Source organism: Chiloscyllium punctatum, unplaced genomic scaffold, assembly GCF_047496795.1.
Source record: "Chiloscyllium punctatum isolate Juve2018m unplaced genomic scaffold, sChiPun1.3 scaffold_443, whole genome shotgun sequence".
NCBI lineage: Eukaryota > Metazoa > Chordata > Chondrichthyes > Orectolobiformes > Hemiscylliidae > Chiloscyllium > Chiloscyllium punctatum.
In genome coordinates, this window is record NW_027310177.1 from 157,073 (window position 1) to 171,082 (window position 14,010).

Consider the following 14,010-nt stretch of genomic DNA (forward strand, 5'->3'; position numbering starts at 1 on the left):
GAGGGGGGGTGAAGAGAGAGGGGGGGTGAAGAGAGAGGGGGGGTGAAGAGAGAGGGGGGGGTGAAGAGAGAGGGGGGGTGAAGAGAGAGGGGGGGTGAAGAGAGAGGGGGGTGAAGAGAGAGGGGGGGTGAAGAGAGTGGGGGGGTGAAGAGAGAGGGGGGGGTGAAGAGAGAGGGGGGGGTGAAGAGAGAGGGGGGGTGAAGAGAGAGGGGGGGTGAAGAGAGAGGGGGGGTGAAGAGAGAGGGGGGGTGAAGAGAGAGGGGGGGGTGAAGAGAGAGGGGGGGTGAAGAGAGAGGGGGGGTGAAGAGAGAGGGGGGGTGAAGAGAGAGGGGGGTGAAGAGAGAGGGGGGGTGAAGAGAGAGGGGGGGTGAAGAGAGAGGGGGGGTGAAGAGAGAGGGGGGGTGAAGAGAGAGGGGGGGTGAAGAGAGAGGGGGGGTGAAGAGAGAGGGGGGGGTGAAGAGAGAGGGGGGGTGAAGAGAGAGGGGGGATGAAGAGAGAGGGGGGATGAAGAGAGAGGGGGGATGAAGAGGGAGGGGGGAGGAAGAAGAGAGGGGGAAGGGGAGAAGAGAGGGGGAAGGGGAGAAGAGAGGGGGAAGGGGAGAAGAGAGGGGGAAGGGGAGAAGAGAGGGGGAAGGGGAGAAGAGAGGGGAAGGGGAGAAGAGAGGGGGAAGGGGAGAAGAGAGGGGGAAGGGGAGAAGAGAGGGGAGGGGGGAAAGGGGGGGAGGGGGGAAAGGGGGGGAGGGGAAAGGGAGGGGACAGAGAGGGGGAGAGAGAGGGGCAGGAAGGAGAGAGAGGAGAGGGGGAGAGAAAGAGAAAGGGAGAAAGAGTGAGTGAGAGAGAGAGAAAAAGAGGGTGAGAGAAAGAGAATGAGAGAGAGAGAGAGAGAGAGAAAGGGAAAAAGAGAGCGAGAGAGTGAGGAGAGACTTGACAGAATGACAGCAGTTCGCCCTCACCCCAGTGAGAAAGCTGAGGGGGGGGAAGAGGGGGAAAGGGGGGAATCTAAACTGAGGAATAAGGGGTCGCCCATTTAAGACAGAGATGAGGAGAAATTCCACCTCTCAGACGGACATTGTCCCACAGAGTGCTCGTGTCGGGGTCGCTGGGGCATATCCAGGGATCGAGCTCGACAGAGTTTTGACCGACAAAGGGAGCCGAGGATTCTGGGAAGGTGTGGTGTTGAGGCCAGGGTCAGACCAGCGACTGGTGGAGCGCAACGGAAGGCCCTTCCCCATTTGCTCCTGAGTACTCACGGTCAGGCAGCACCCGTACTGGTGAAGAACGCACGACTTCGGTCTCTGTGTTTGGGAGCGGGGGTGGTGTGCGTCTGGTGGAGACAGGGCCAAGGAGAAAAAGGACCACACCTCTGCCAAAACAGAGCCCGGCAACAATGGCCTTTCCCCCCCCCCCCCGTACAACACTGGCCAAAGAAATGACTGGAAATAGTCATCAGGCTCACTATCCCTTTAAAAGACCCTCAGGATCCTCTGCAAGAGATCCTTGGCTTGTTAAATTTTGGCTATGATTCCGGCCTGGCCAGAGATTCACGTTCACTCAGATAAAAGTAAAATAAACAGAAAGGAAACATTTTCTTTTTAAAATAATAAAAACGATGGTGGGGGGGGGGTTCTTTCTTTGAACAAGAGTTGAGTGGTTTATGAGGTTTCTCGAAGGTTACCCACATGCCTAGATGTCTCCAGAAGTTCGCTGGTACGGTGAGAAGGCTGCCGATATTTCTGGAAGCTTCTGGAAGGTTGCCCGGACATTTCTAGAAGGTTGCTGAAACCCTCCCCCCCCCACCGGAAGCTCCCGAAAGGTGTCTAGAACTTTCGGGGGGGGGGGGGGGCTTCTGAAACATCTAGACGTTTCTAGAAAGTTGCTGAATGTATCTGAAGGCTTCCCTCATGTTGACCCACACGCAGAGGCTTCTGGAAGGTTGTTGAAGGGTCTGGAAGATTCTGGAAGGTTGCTGAAGTGTCTGGAGGAGCCTAGAGTGTTGCTGAAGGGTCTGGAAGATTCTGGAAGGTGGCTGAATGGTCTGGAAGGTTGCTGACCTGTCCGGAGGAATCTAGAAGGTTGCTGAAGAGTCCGGAAGATTCTAGAAGGTTGCTAACCTGTCTGGAGGGGTCTAGAAGGTTGCTGAAGAGTCTGGAAGATTCTGGAAGGTTCCTGATGTGTTGGAAAATTACGAGAGGGCTGTTGAACATGTTCGGGTGAGGGGTGAGGGGTGAGGGGTGGAGGGGGGTCCCCCTAACAGCCCGGTTCGTCCTCCATACTGAAGCTGCTGCGGCGACTGCTGCCCTTTGACACCCCAGGCGACACCGAGGAGAGCAGTGGGTCAGTGGTCCCGACCGGGGACAGCAAGTCGTCCATCAGGATGTTGCCCAGGCCAGAGTCCAGCTTCAGCGGGAAGGGCATGTCGGTCATGGAGTCGAAGGCCAGCGGCTGGTCGCTCAGGCCCAGCCCGAGGTCCAGGCCCAGGTCCATGCTTGGGCCGACTGCCTGTGGCATGCTGGGAAGCCGCGGGGGGTCAACGGTGGCCTGGTTGCCTTGTGACGGCTCCTGCTTGATGACCTGGGCGGCCAACTGGGCAGTGTTCAGGCCCGAGGGGGAGCTCAGCGAGAGGCCGTGGACCCGGGCCTGGATCTCCAATTCCTGTCAGGGTGGTGGGAGGAGAGGGGGGGAAAACGGAAGGGAACGACAGTTACTGCCTTGGACTGAAACCTCAGCATCCCCTGCCCACCACCCTGACTCCAGACGCACGGGCAGATATCAAGGTTGGCACAGAGGGCACAAAGAAACAGGCCAATCCATCCTTGGAAGCCTCAGCAAGGCCTTACGCAGCCTCAGCAGAACATCGCCACACTTGTACACTAACCCTGTTGGAATAGGGTCACAGAGATCTGCAGCACGGAAGCAGGCCCTTCGGTCCAACCCGCCCGTGCTGACCCAGATATCCCAACCCAATCTTGTGTTTAAGGATGCTACAAAGATATATGTCTGTCAGGGCCCCAAGCTATTTCCTCTCTCGCCCTCCCTCAGTGACCTGGGATAGATCCTAGCCAGTCCTGCGGATTTGTCCACCTTAATATCCTTTGGCTTACCCGACACATCTTCCCTCCTTATGTCAACGGGACTGTGTATACTTATCGAGTCATAGAGACGTACACAGCAAGGAAACAGACCCTTCGGTCCAACCCGTCCAGATATCCCAACCCAATCTCGTCCCACCTGCCAGCACCCGGCCCATATCCCTCCAAACCCTTCCTATTCATATACCCATCCAAGTGCCTCTTAAATGTTGCAGATGTACCAGCCTCCACCACATCCTCGGGCAGCTCATTCCATACCCGTACCACCCTCTGCGGGAAAAGGTTGCCCCTTGGGTATCTCCTCTGACCCTAAACCTATGCACCTCTAGTTCTGGACTCCCCCCACCCCAGGGGGAAAAGACCTTGTCTATTTACCCTATCCATGCCCCCCCCCCCATGATTTTATAACCCTCTAGTTCTGGGCTCCCCCACCCCAGGGGGAAAAGACCTTGTCTATTTATCCTATCCATGCCCCTCATAATTTTGTAAACCTCTATAAGGTCACCCCTCAGCCTCCGACCCTCCAGGGAGAACAGCCCCAGCCTGTTCAGCCTCTCCCTGTAGCTCAAACCCTCCAACCCTGGCAACATCCTTGTAAATCTTTTCTGAACCCTTTCAGGTTTCACAACATCTTTCCGATAGGAAGGAGACCAGAATTGCACGCAATATTCCAACAGTGGCCTCACCAATACAGCCGCAACATGACCTCCCAACTCCTGGACTCAATACTCTGACCAATAAAGGAAAGCATACCAAACGCCTTCCTCACTATCCTATGGTACGAACAAGGTGAACTGACTCATTATGACAGGACTTGCACACGCGCGCGCACACACACACACACACACACACACACACACACACACACACACACGCACACTTGGATATTGACCCCCTGGCAACCACCTCTCAGAGTCCCTCCCTGGAAATTTCACTCTGCGTTATAAGCCCATTTAACTTGTTTCTAGTCGTGAGACTCACTCGGAGTCTGGTCGCGGGAGACAATTCATGGAGAGAACCTGTCCCTACCACCACAGTTCCCTCCTTATCCAGTACAGGCTAATGTCCCATGAATGCGAACCCCCTTTCCTCCCACACACCACTATGGGCTGTGTGAGGACATTTTGAATCTTATTGACGCTGTGCTGAGGCAGGATTCCAGAGATTATGACCTTCCTGGTGTGCCTTTTAAATCTAGATCCTGTTCGCTCACGTTCTATCAACTAAATGTCTCTCGAACCATCTCATGGGCTCCTACGCAGATTATAACAAGTAGCTTTCCCCTTCCATCTCAAGGTGCTCTGTAGCCGAGGTGAGATATCGAGAATCTGGGCACCAGGGGGGGGTGGGTGGGAGGGGGATCACTGTGCTCAGGAATCTCAATCTAGAGAACGGTGCCTCTCCCCCTGACTACACTATCCCCAATTACAACACCATTTCTCTTTCGGACCCCAATTTTGAGTGGCTCCCCGTAACACAAGTTGAGGTCAAGCGTCCTCACTTGCTGACCCCCCCTCCACTCACGTCTGCAGTGAGAGAAAGGGGACAGGGAGAGACAGAGGGAGAGAGGGGACGGGGAGAGACAGAGGGAGAGAGGGGACAAGGGGTGAGACTGAGGGAGAGGGGGGACGGGGGGAGAGAGAGAGAGAGGGTACAGGGAGAGACAGAGGGGGAGAGGGAGGGAGGGGGAGACGGAGAGAGGGAGGGGGAGACGGGGAGAGACAGTGGGAGAGAGGGGACAGGGGAGAGGGAGGACAGGGGAGAGACAGAGGGAGAGAGGGGACAAGGGAGAGACTGAGGGGGAGAGTGGGCGGGGAGAGAGAGAGAGAGAGAGAGGGAGGACAGGGGAGAGACAGAGGGAGAGAGGGGACAAGGGAGAGACTGAGGGGGAGAGTGGGCGGGGAGAGAGAGAGAGAGAGAGAGAGAGAGAGAGAGAGAGAGAGAGAGAGAGAGAGAGAGAGAGAGAGGGTACAGGGAGAGACAGAGGGAGAGAGGGGACGGGGAGAGACAGAGGGGGAGAGGGAACGGGGAGAGACAGAGGGAGAGGGGGTAGACGGAGAGTGGGAGAGGGAGAAGGAGAGAGGAGACGGGGAGAGACAGTGGGAGAGAGGGGACGGGGAGAGAGGGGGGGGACGTGGAGAGACAGTGGGAGAGAGACAGAGGGAAAGGGAGGGGGGGAGACGGAGAGAAGGAGAGGGGAGATGGGGAGAGACAGTGGGAGAGAGGGGACGGGGAGAGAGAGAGGGAGGTGGGTACGTGGAGAGACAGAGGGAGAGGGGACAGGAACAGACAGAAGGGGAGAGGGGACGGCGAGAGACAGAAGGAAAGGGAGAGGGGGTACAGGGGGAGAGAGGGGGAAAGGGAGAGGGGGACGGGGAGAGACAGAGGGAGAGAGGGGACGGGGGAGAGGGAGGAAACAGGGAGAGACAGAGGGAGAGAGGGGTTGGGGAGAGAGAGAGACAGAGACAGAGACACAGAGAGACACAGAGAGAGAGAGATAGGATGGGGAGAGACCGAGAGAGAGATGGGATGAGGAGAGGGGGGACGGGGAGGGAGAGGGAATGGGGAGAGAGACGGAGGTGGAGTGAAGGGGATTCTATGGAACATTGAGGAGAGACAGAGATTCTATGGAATGGGTAGAGAAAGTGGTTTGTGAGGAATTTTGCCCGAGTCGTTCGATATAGGGTACAGTGGGTGGTACTGTTGCCTCACAGTGCCAGGGACCCAGGTTCTATTCCAGCCTCGGGCATCTGTCTGGGTGGCATCGACACCTTCTGCCCGTGTCTGTGTGTGGCTTCCCTCTGGTTCCTTCCCACAGTTCAGAGACGCGGGGTAAGCCGTGCAAAAATCACCCGGGTCTGTGCACGCGGGCAGGGGGTGCGGGAAACGCCGGGTTGGGTCTGGGTGGGCAACGCTCCCCCGCCCAACCCCCCACGCCCCCCCCGATGGTCAGTGCCGACTGGATGGGGGCCAACTGACTCTCGGAGCGGCTGGTGAACGCGGGGTTTGGGTCACGTGCCCTGCCCGTCTCTCAACAGAAGGGGGGGGGGGGGGGGGGGGTGGGTGGAGCCGCAGAGGAGCGGGCAGCGCCAGGTTTTCAATGTAACCCAGCCACACTCGACAAACAATGGCTTCTCCTCCCTGGCCCCGGGCAGCGATGGGTTTTGCGGGATGCCATGTAGCCATGACCTTGCCCCCCTCTTGGGGAGGTTGGATACAGAGGGCAGACGGGCTTTGGAGGAATTGCGCAGGCGCATCGCGTAGACAGTATACACTGTGCGTTGGGTTGGCGCTGAGGTTGGGTTGGCGTTGGCGTTGAGGTTGGCGCGTTGATCGAGTGGAGTCTCGTTTGGCCCCCCCCAGAGGGCGTCGTAGCTCTCGAGTCTCATTGGAGCTCCCGTCCTTATCCCCCAGGGCTCACCCAGAGATGCCCCCCCAGTTATACCCCCTGGCCACCCCACCGCAACTCCCCCCACCCCCACACCCCGCGGATCCAAGAAGGGGTTCCCGCAGGAGATCGGACCTGAATCCGCAGTAACAGGTTCCGGTTGGTGTGCTCCAATTTCTTCTGCCGGATCTCCAGCTCTTTGGAGCGACTGCTCTCCTTCTGCAGTTTCCGGATGTAGTCCACTGACGCCTTGAGGATCGTGCCCTTGTTCCAGCGTGCCTCCCTGGAGAGAGGGAGGGAGGGAGAGAGAGAGGGAGGGAACAGCGCCTTCGTAAAGCTCAGAGGATTTCGGAGCCTGACCGACAATACAGAACCCACCAGCCCTTCGCCAACCAGTCACGGGTCAGCGCGGGTGCAACTTTGGCCCAGTATCGAACCCCGTGCCACTCCTGTTGGATGGAGACATCGCACAGGTCCGGTTAAAGGAGCAAAATGTTTCACCGAGACGGAGCGAAGGTGGGAACCGACAGCAATTGGCCTGACAACGGGTACCTGGATTAGCAGAGGGCGACATTTGGGGGACAAGGAGATGCAGTACATAAAAATATTGGAAATAGAAAGAGGGGGGGCGACGCAGTGGCTCAGTGGTTAGCACTGTTGCCTCTCAGCACCAGGGTTCGATCCCAGCCTCGGGCGACTGTCTGTGTGGAGTTTGCACATTCTAACCCCATGTCTGTGTGGGTTTCCTCCCACAGTCCAAAGATGTACAGGTTAGGGTGGATTGGCCGTGCTAAATTGTCCCTGTAGTGCCCAGGGATGTGCAGGTTAGGGTGGATTGGCCGTGCTAAATTGTCCCCGTAGTGCCCAGGGATGTGCAGGTTAGGGTGGATTGGCCGTGCTAAATTGTCCCTGTAGTGCCCAGGGATGTGCAGGTTAGGGTGGATTGGCCGTGCTAAATTGTCCCCGTAGTGCCCAGGGATGTGCAGGTTAGGGTGGATTGGCCCGTGCTAAATTGTCCCCGTAGTGCCCAGGGATGTACAGGTTAGGGTGGATTGGCCATGCTAAATTGTCCCCGTAGTGCCAGGGATGTGCAGGTTAGGGTGGATTGGCCATGCTAAATTGTCTCCGTAGTGCCCAGGGATGTGCAGGTTAGGGTGGATTGGACGTGCTAAATTGTCCCCGTAGTGCCCAGGGATGTGCAGGTTAGGGTGGATTGGCCATGCTAAATTGTCTCCGTAGTGCCCAGGGATGTGCAGGTTAGGGTGGATTGGCCATGCTAAATTGTCTCCGTAGTGCCCAGGGATGTGCAGGTTAGGGTGGATTGGACGTGCTAAATTGTCCCCGTAGTGCCCAGGGATGTGCAGGTTAGGGTGGATTGGACGTGCTAAATTGTCCCCGTAGTGCCCAGGGATGTACAGGTTAGGGTGGATTGGCCCGTGCTAAATTGTCCCCGTAGTGCCCACGGATGTACAGGTTAGGGTGGATTGGCCGTGCTAAATTGTCCCCGTAGTGCCCAGGGATGTACAGGTTAGGGTGGGATTGGCCGTGCTAAATTGCCCCGTAGTGCCCAGGGATGTGCAGGTTAGGGTGGATTGGCCCGTGCTAAATTGTCCCCATAGTGCCCAGGGATGTACAGGTTAGGGTGGATTGGCCGTGCTAAATTGTCCCCGTAGTGCCCAGGGATGTGCAGGTTAGGGTGGATTGGCCCGTGCTAAATTGTCCCCCATAGTGCCCAGGGATATGCAGGTTAGGGTGGATTGGCCATGCTAAATTGTCCCCGTAGTGCCCAGGGATGTACAGGTTAGGGTGGATTGGCCGTGCTAAATTGTCCCCATAGTGCCCAGGGATGTACAGGTTAGGGTGGATTGGCCGTGCTAAATTGTCCCCATAGTGCCCAGGGATGTACAGGTTAGGGTGGATTGGCCCGTGCTAAATTGTCCCCGCAGTGCCCAGGGATGTGCAGGTTAGGGTGGGATTGGCCGTGCTAAATTGCCCCGTAGTGCCCAGGGATGTACAGGTTAGGGTGGATTGGCCGTGCTAAATTGTCCCTGTAGTGCCCAGGGATGTACAGGTTAGGGTGGATTGGCCGTGCTAAATTGTCCCATAGTGCCCAGGGATGTGCAGGTTAGGGTGGATTGGCCCGTGCTAAATTGTCCGTGCTGGGCACTATGGGACAATTTAGCACGGGCCAATCCACCCTAACCTGTACATCCCTGGGCACTACAGGGACAATTTAGCACTGCCAATCCACCCTAACCTGCACATCCCTGGGCACTACAGGGACAATTTAGCACGGCCAATCCACCCCAACCTGCACATCCCTGGGCACTACAGGGACAATTTAGCACGGCCAATCCACCCTAACCTGCACATCCCTGGGCACTACAGGGACAATTTACCATGGCCAATTCATCCTGACCTGCACATCTTTGGACTGTGGGAGGAAACTGGAGCACCCAGAGGAAACCCACGCAGACACGGGGAGAACGTGCAAACTCCACACAGTCAGTCACCCGAGGCGGGAATTGAACCCGGGTCTCTGCCGCTGTGAGGCAGCAGTGCTAACTCACTGTGCCACCCTTCTTGCAATCCACCCTGTCTCATGAGTCTTGTCGGCCTCAATTACTGTATTTGTCGGCACCAAGAGCTTTACTTCCCATTTATAAGCACGGGGGGGGGATTTGTTCTGTGGCTAAGCCCATCCTGTCCCTGCTGTTTGGTGGTGAGAGTGACGCAGTATCTTTACTTTCAGTTTACATGAGGGTTCAAAGAGTTGGCTTCCCAGAGTGCAGTTTTGCTTTCAGCTCGCTTCAAAAGAACAGAGAGAGAGAGAGAGCCCTGTACTTTCTGTTCAGTGCAGAGAGAGTTTCAATTTCAGTTTGAAAGAGTTGAACAAGTTTCACCTCCTGGTCAAAAGGGTCAAGGATGCGTGACTTTCGAGTCGGAAGTGTTCAAGCAACTTTACGTTCGGTTTGAAGAGTTAAGGGATTTTTTTACTCTGTATCTAACTGCCTGCTGTCCCTGTCCCTGGGTGTGAGAGATGGGACAGTGTAGAGGGAGCTTTACTCTCTATCTAACTGCCTGCTATCCCTGTTCCTGGGTGTGTGAGATGGGACAGTGTAGAGGGAGCTGTACTCTGCATCTAACCCCGTGCTGGTGTTGTCTTGGGAGTGTTTGATGGGGGCTAGTGTAGAGAGAGCTTTACTCTGTATCAAACTCCGTGCTGTCCCTGTCCCTGGGAGTGTGAGATGGGGACAGTGTAGAGGGAGCTTTACTCTGTATCTAAACCCGTGCTGGTGTTGCCTTGAGAGTGTTTGAAATAGTAGAGAGCGCTTTACTCTGTATCTAACCCCCCTGTCCCTGTGAGTGGGGGGACAGTGTAGAGTGAGCTTCACTCTGTATCTAACTCCCCTGTCCCTGGGAGTGTGGGGACAGTGTAGAAGGAGCTTTACTCTGTATCTAACCCCCTGTCCCTGGGAGTGGGGGACAGTGTAGAGGGTGCTTTACTCTGTATCTAACCCCCTGTCCCTGGGAGTGGGGGGACAGTGTAGAGAGAGCTTTACTCTGTATCTAACCCCCCTGTCCCTGTGAGTGGGGGGACAATGTAGAGTGAGCTTTACTCTGTATCTAACTCCCCTGTCCCTGGGAGTGTGGGGACAGTGTAGAGGAAGCTTTACTCTGTATCTAACCCCCCTGTCCCTGGGAGTGTGGGGACAGTGTAGAGGGAGCTTTACTCTGTATCTAACCCCCCTGTCCCTGGGAGTGTGGGGGACAGTGTAGAGGGAGCTGTACCCTTTGGGAAGCTCACAGGTGTTGACCTAGCCTGGGTTAGTGAACCCAACAGTGAACAGGGCCAACTCCATTACTGACTCCGCGAGACGGGAGGAAACTTACGGATCGTTGGACTTTGGGATCATCGCACCGAGCTCTTTGATCCTGTCATTGATATTAAACCTCCGTCTCCTCTCAACTGCAACAAGAAACAAAACAAAATGAACAAGGGGCAGTGGACAGACAGCGGTTACCACAGCAACAGGTTCGACCTGGTGGATAGGCCTCTCATCACGACCAGACCCGTTTCCGACCTCACGAGGGCCAACGTCTCTCACGGTCAGAGCTAACCTCGTATCCCACAAACCCCCGGGGATTTCCCCCACCCCCCACCTTCCCTCTCCCCGTTACACGTTCGATCCTTCACTTCCCCCTGCACCCCCCACACCCCTCGTTCCATGCCCAGCTCCCACGCCAAGTGCCAGGCAAACGCCAATGCGCTCCAGGATTCTAGCTCACCCCCCCCCCCTCGCACACAGCTTCCCCGTCTTGAAGGGGCGCAGAAAGGGGGTGTGGATAGGGTAAATAGACAAGGTATTTTCCCCCTGGGGTGGGGGGAGTCCAGAACTAGAGGTTTATAAAATCATGAGGGGGGGGCATGGATAGGGTAAATAGACAAGGTCTTTTCCCCCTGGGGTGGGGGAGCCCAGAACTAGAGGGGGGGTAGGTTTAAGGTGAGAGGGGGTAAAGGGACCCGAGGGGCAACTTTTTCCCCCAGAGGGTGGTGCGTGTGTGGAACGAGCTGCCAGAGGATGTGGTGGGGGCTGGTACAATGACAACATTTAAAAGGATGGTGGGGGGACATGGATAGGGAGGGTTTAGGGGGGAGATGGGCCAAGTGCTGGCCAACGGGGAGTGGTTTAGGTTAGGGTATCTGGGTCAGCAGGGACGGGTCGGGCTGAATGGACTCTGTGACCCTTAACCCCGCGAGTGAGCATTTCCCACAGTTCAGAGCACAGGGTCAGCGTCACATTCCTGTTTTCCTGAGCCGACCGAGGTCTCTTTTCTCATGCGATACAGAGCAAGTTTATCTTGTGCCTTAAAGCAATCTCTGAAGCGGTCGGGGCAGGGGGGGGGCGGGGGAGGGCAGAAGGGAGGTTTCGATCGTATTTACAGGCTGCGTTGCTTTCATACTTACTGAGATTATGATTGTCTTTTTTCTGCCTTTCCTTGATCAAAGCTTTGACATCGGCGTCTGTGAGAGAGGCAAGAAGAGACTGAGAGACAGCACGCACAATGCGCCATTTCCCGTTGCACGCTTTCACGGCCCCTCGGGGGGGGGGGGGGATCTGAGATATTTTCGAGCCCCAGTGAGGCAAACCCAGTCACTGTCGGCGCACTCTCCGCACGCTCACGCGCGGGGCAAGGGCAGACCGGAGGGAGAGGCGGCAAATCAAGTCGGCGGAAGCGAACGCAGAGAGAGGTGGCGAAACGTGGAAGGGCGTGGAAAAGATCGACAAGGGTGCTGCTAGGTTTGGGCTACAGGGAGAAGCCTGACGGGGGTGGGGGGGGGGGCTGTTTTTCTCGGGAGGCTGAGGGGTGACCTCACAGCGGGTTTCTACGATCGAGGGGGGCCGGGATATAAAAGGCATGAAAGACTCAGTGCTCCCCCCTCCCTCCTCCACAGTACGAAGACATACAGGTTAGGGTGGATCGGCCCGTGCTAAATTGTCCCATATTGCCCAGGGATGTGCAGGTTAGGGTGGATTGGCCGTGCTAAATTGTCCCCGTAGTGCCCAGGGATGTGCAGGTTAGGGTGGATTGGCCGTGCTAAATTGTCCCCGTATTGCCCAGGGATGTACAGGTTAGGGTGGATTGGCCGTGCTAAATTGTCCCCGTAGTGCCCAGGGATGTGCAGGTTAGGGTGGATTGGCCGTGTTAAATTGTCCCATATTGCCCAGGGATGTGCAGGTTAGGGTGGATTGGCCCGTGCTAAATTGTCCCCGTAGTGCCCAGGGATGTGCAGGTTAGGGTGGATTGGCCCGTGCTAAATTGTCCCCGTAGTGCCCAGGGATGTGCAGGTTAGGGTGGATTGGCCGTGCTAAATTGTCCCCGTAGTGCCCAGGGATGTGCAGGTTAGGGTGGATTGGCCGTGCTAAATTGTCCCCGTATTGCCCAGGGATGTACAGGTTAGGGTGGATTGGCCGTGCTAAATTGTCCCCGTAGTGCCCAGGGATGTGCAGGTTAGGGTGGATTGGCCGTGTTAAATTGTCCCATATTGCCCAGGGATGTGCAGGTTAGGGTGGATTGGCCCGTGCTAAATTGTCCCCGTAGTGCCCAGGGATGTGCAGGTTAGGGTGGATTGGCCATGCTAAATTGTCCCCGTAGTGCCCAGGGATGTGCAGGTTAGGGTGGATTGGCCGTGCTAAATTGTCCCATATTGCCCAGGGATGTGCAGGTTAGGGTGGATTGGCCGTGCTAAATTGTCCCCGTATTGCCCAGGGATGTGCAGGTTAGGGTGGATTGGCCGTGCTAAATTGTCCCCGTAGTGCCCAGGGATGTGCAGGTTAGGGTGGATTGGCCGTGTTAAATTGTCCCATATTGCCCAGGGATGTGCAGGTTAGGGTGGATTGGCCCGTGCTAAATTGTCCCCGTAGTGCCCAGGGATGTGCAGGTTAGGGTGGATTGGCCCGTGCTAAATTGTCCCCATAGTGCCCAGGGATGTGCAGGTTAGGGTGGATTGGCCCGTGCTAAATTGTCCCCGTAGTGCCCAGGGATGTGCAGGTTAGGGTGGATTGGCCGTGCTAAATTGTCCCCGTAGTGCCCAGGGATGTACAGGTTAGGGTGGATTGGCCGTGCTAAATTGTCCCCGTAGTGCCCAGGGATGTACAGGTTAGGGTGGATTGGCCGTGCTAAATTGTCCCCGTAGTGCCCAGGGATGTGCAGGTTAGGGTGGATTGGCCGTGCTAAATTGTCCCATAGAGACCAGGGATGTGCAGGTTAGGGTGGATTGGCCGTGCTAAATTGTCCCCGTAGTGCCCAGGGATGTGCAGGTTAGGGTGGATTGGCCCGTGCTAAATTGTCCCCGTAGGGCCCAGGGATGTGCAGGTTCGGGTGGATTGACCGTGCTAAATTGTCCCCGTAGTGCCCAGGGATGTGAGGTTAGGGTGGATTGGCCATGCTAAATTGTCCCCGTAGTGCCCAGGGATGTACAGGTTATGGTGGATTGGCCCGTGCTAAATTGTCCCCGTAGTGCCCTGGGATGTACAGGTTAGGGTGGATTGGCCGTGCTAAATTGTCCCATAGTGCCCAGGGATGTGCAGGTTAGGGTGGATTGGCCGTGCTAAATTGTCCCCGTAGTGCCCAGGGATGTGCAGGTTAGGGTGGATTGGCCGTGCTAAATTGTCCCCGTAGTACCCAGGGATGTGCAGGTTAGGGTGGATTGGCCGTGCTAAATTGTCCCCATAGTTCCCAGGGATGAGCAGGTTAGGGTGGATTGGCCCGTGCTAAATTGTCCCCATAGTGCCCAGGGATGTACAGGTTCGGGTGGATTGGCCCGTGCTAAATTGTCCCCGTAGTACCCAGGGATGTACAGGTTAGGGTGGATTGGCCCGTGCTAAATTGTCCCCGTAGTGCCCAGGGATGTGCAGGTTAGGGTGGATTGGCCGTGCTAAATTGTCCCCGTAGTGCCCAGGGATGTACAGGTTAGGGTGGATTGGCCGTGCTAAATTGTCCCCGTAGTGCCCAGGGATGTACAGGTTC

The 14,010-nt window shown here is 56.4% G+C and overlaps 1 protein-coding gene across 1 annotated transcript; it reads right to left on the minus strand.

Moving 5' to 3' along the window:
• Positions 1-715: 715 nt before the first annotated feature.
• On the minus strand, positions 716-11,550 carry LOC140472796 (microphthalmia-associated transcription factor-like). Its single transcript, XM_072567518.1, has 4 exons — positions 11,447-11,550; positions 10,372-10,447; positions 6,613-6,760; positions 716-2,652 (listed from the first exon to the last, which is right to left on the minus strand). Exons 2-4 carry the CDS (start codon positions 10,392-10,394, stop codon positions 2,248-2,250), a joined length of 576 nt encoding a protein of 191 aa, XP_072423619.1. The 5' UTR covers positions 10,395-10,447; positions 11,447-11,550; the 3' UTR covers positions 716-2,247.
• Positions 11,551-14,010: the final 2,460 nt, after the last annotated feature.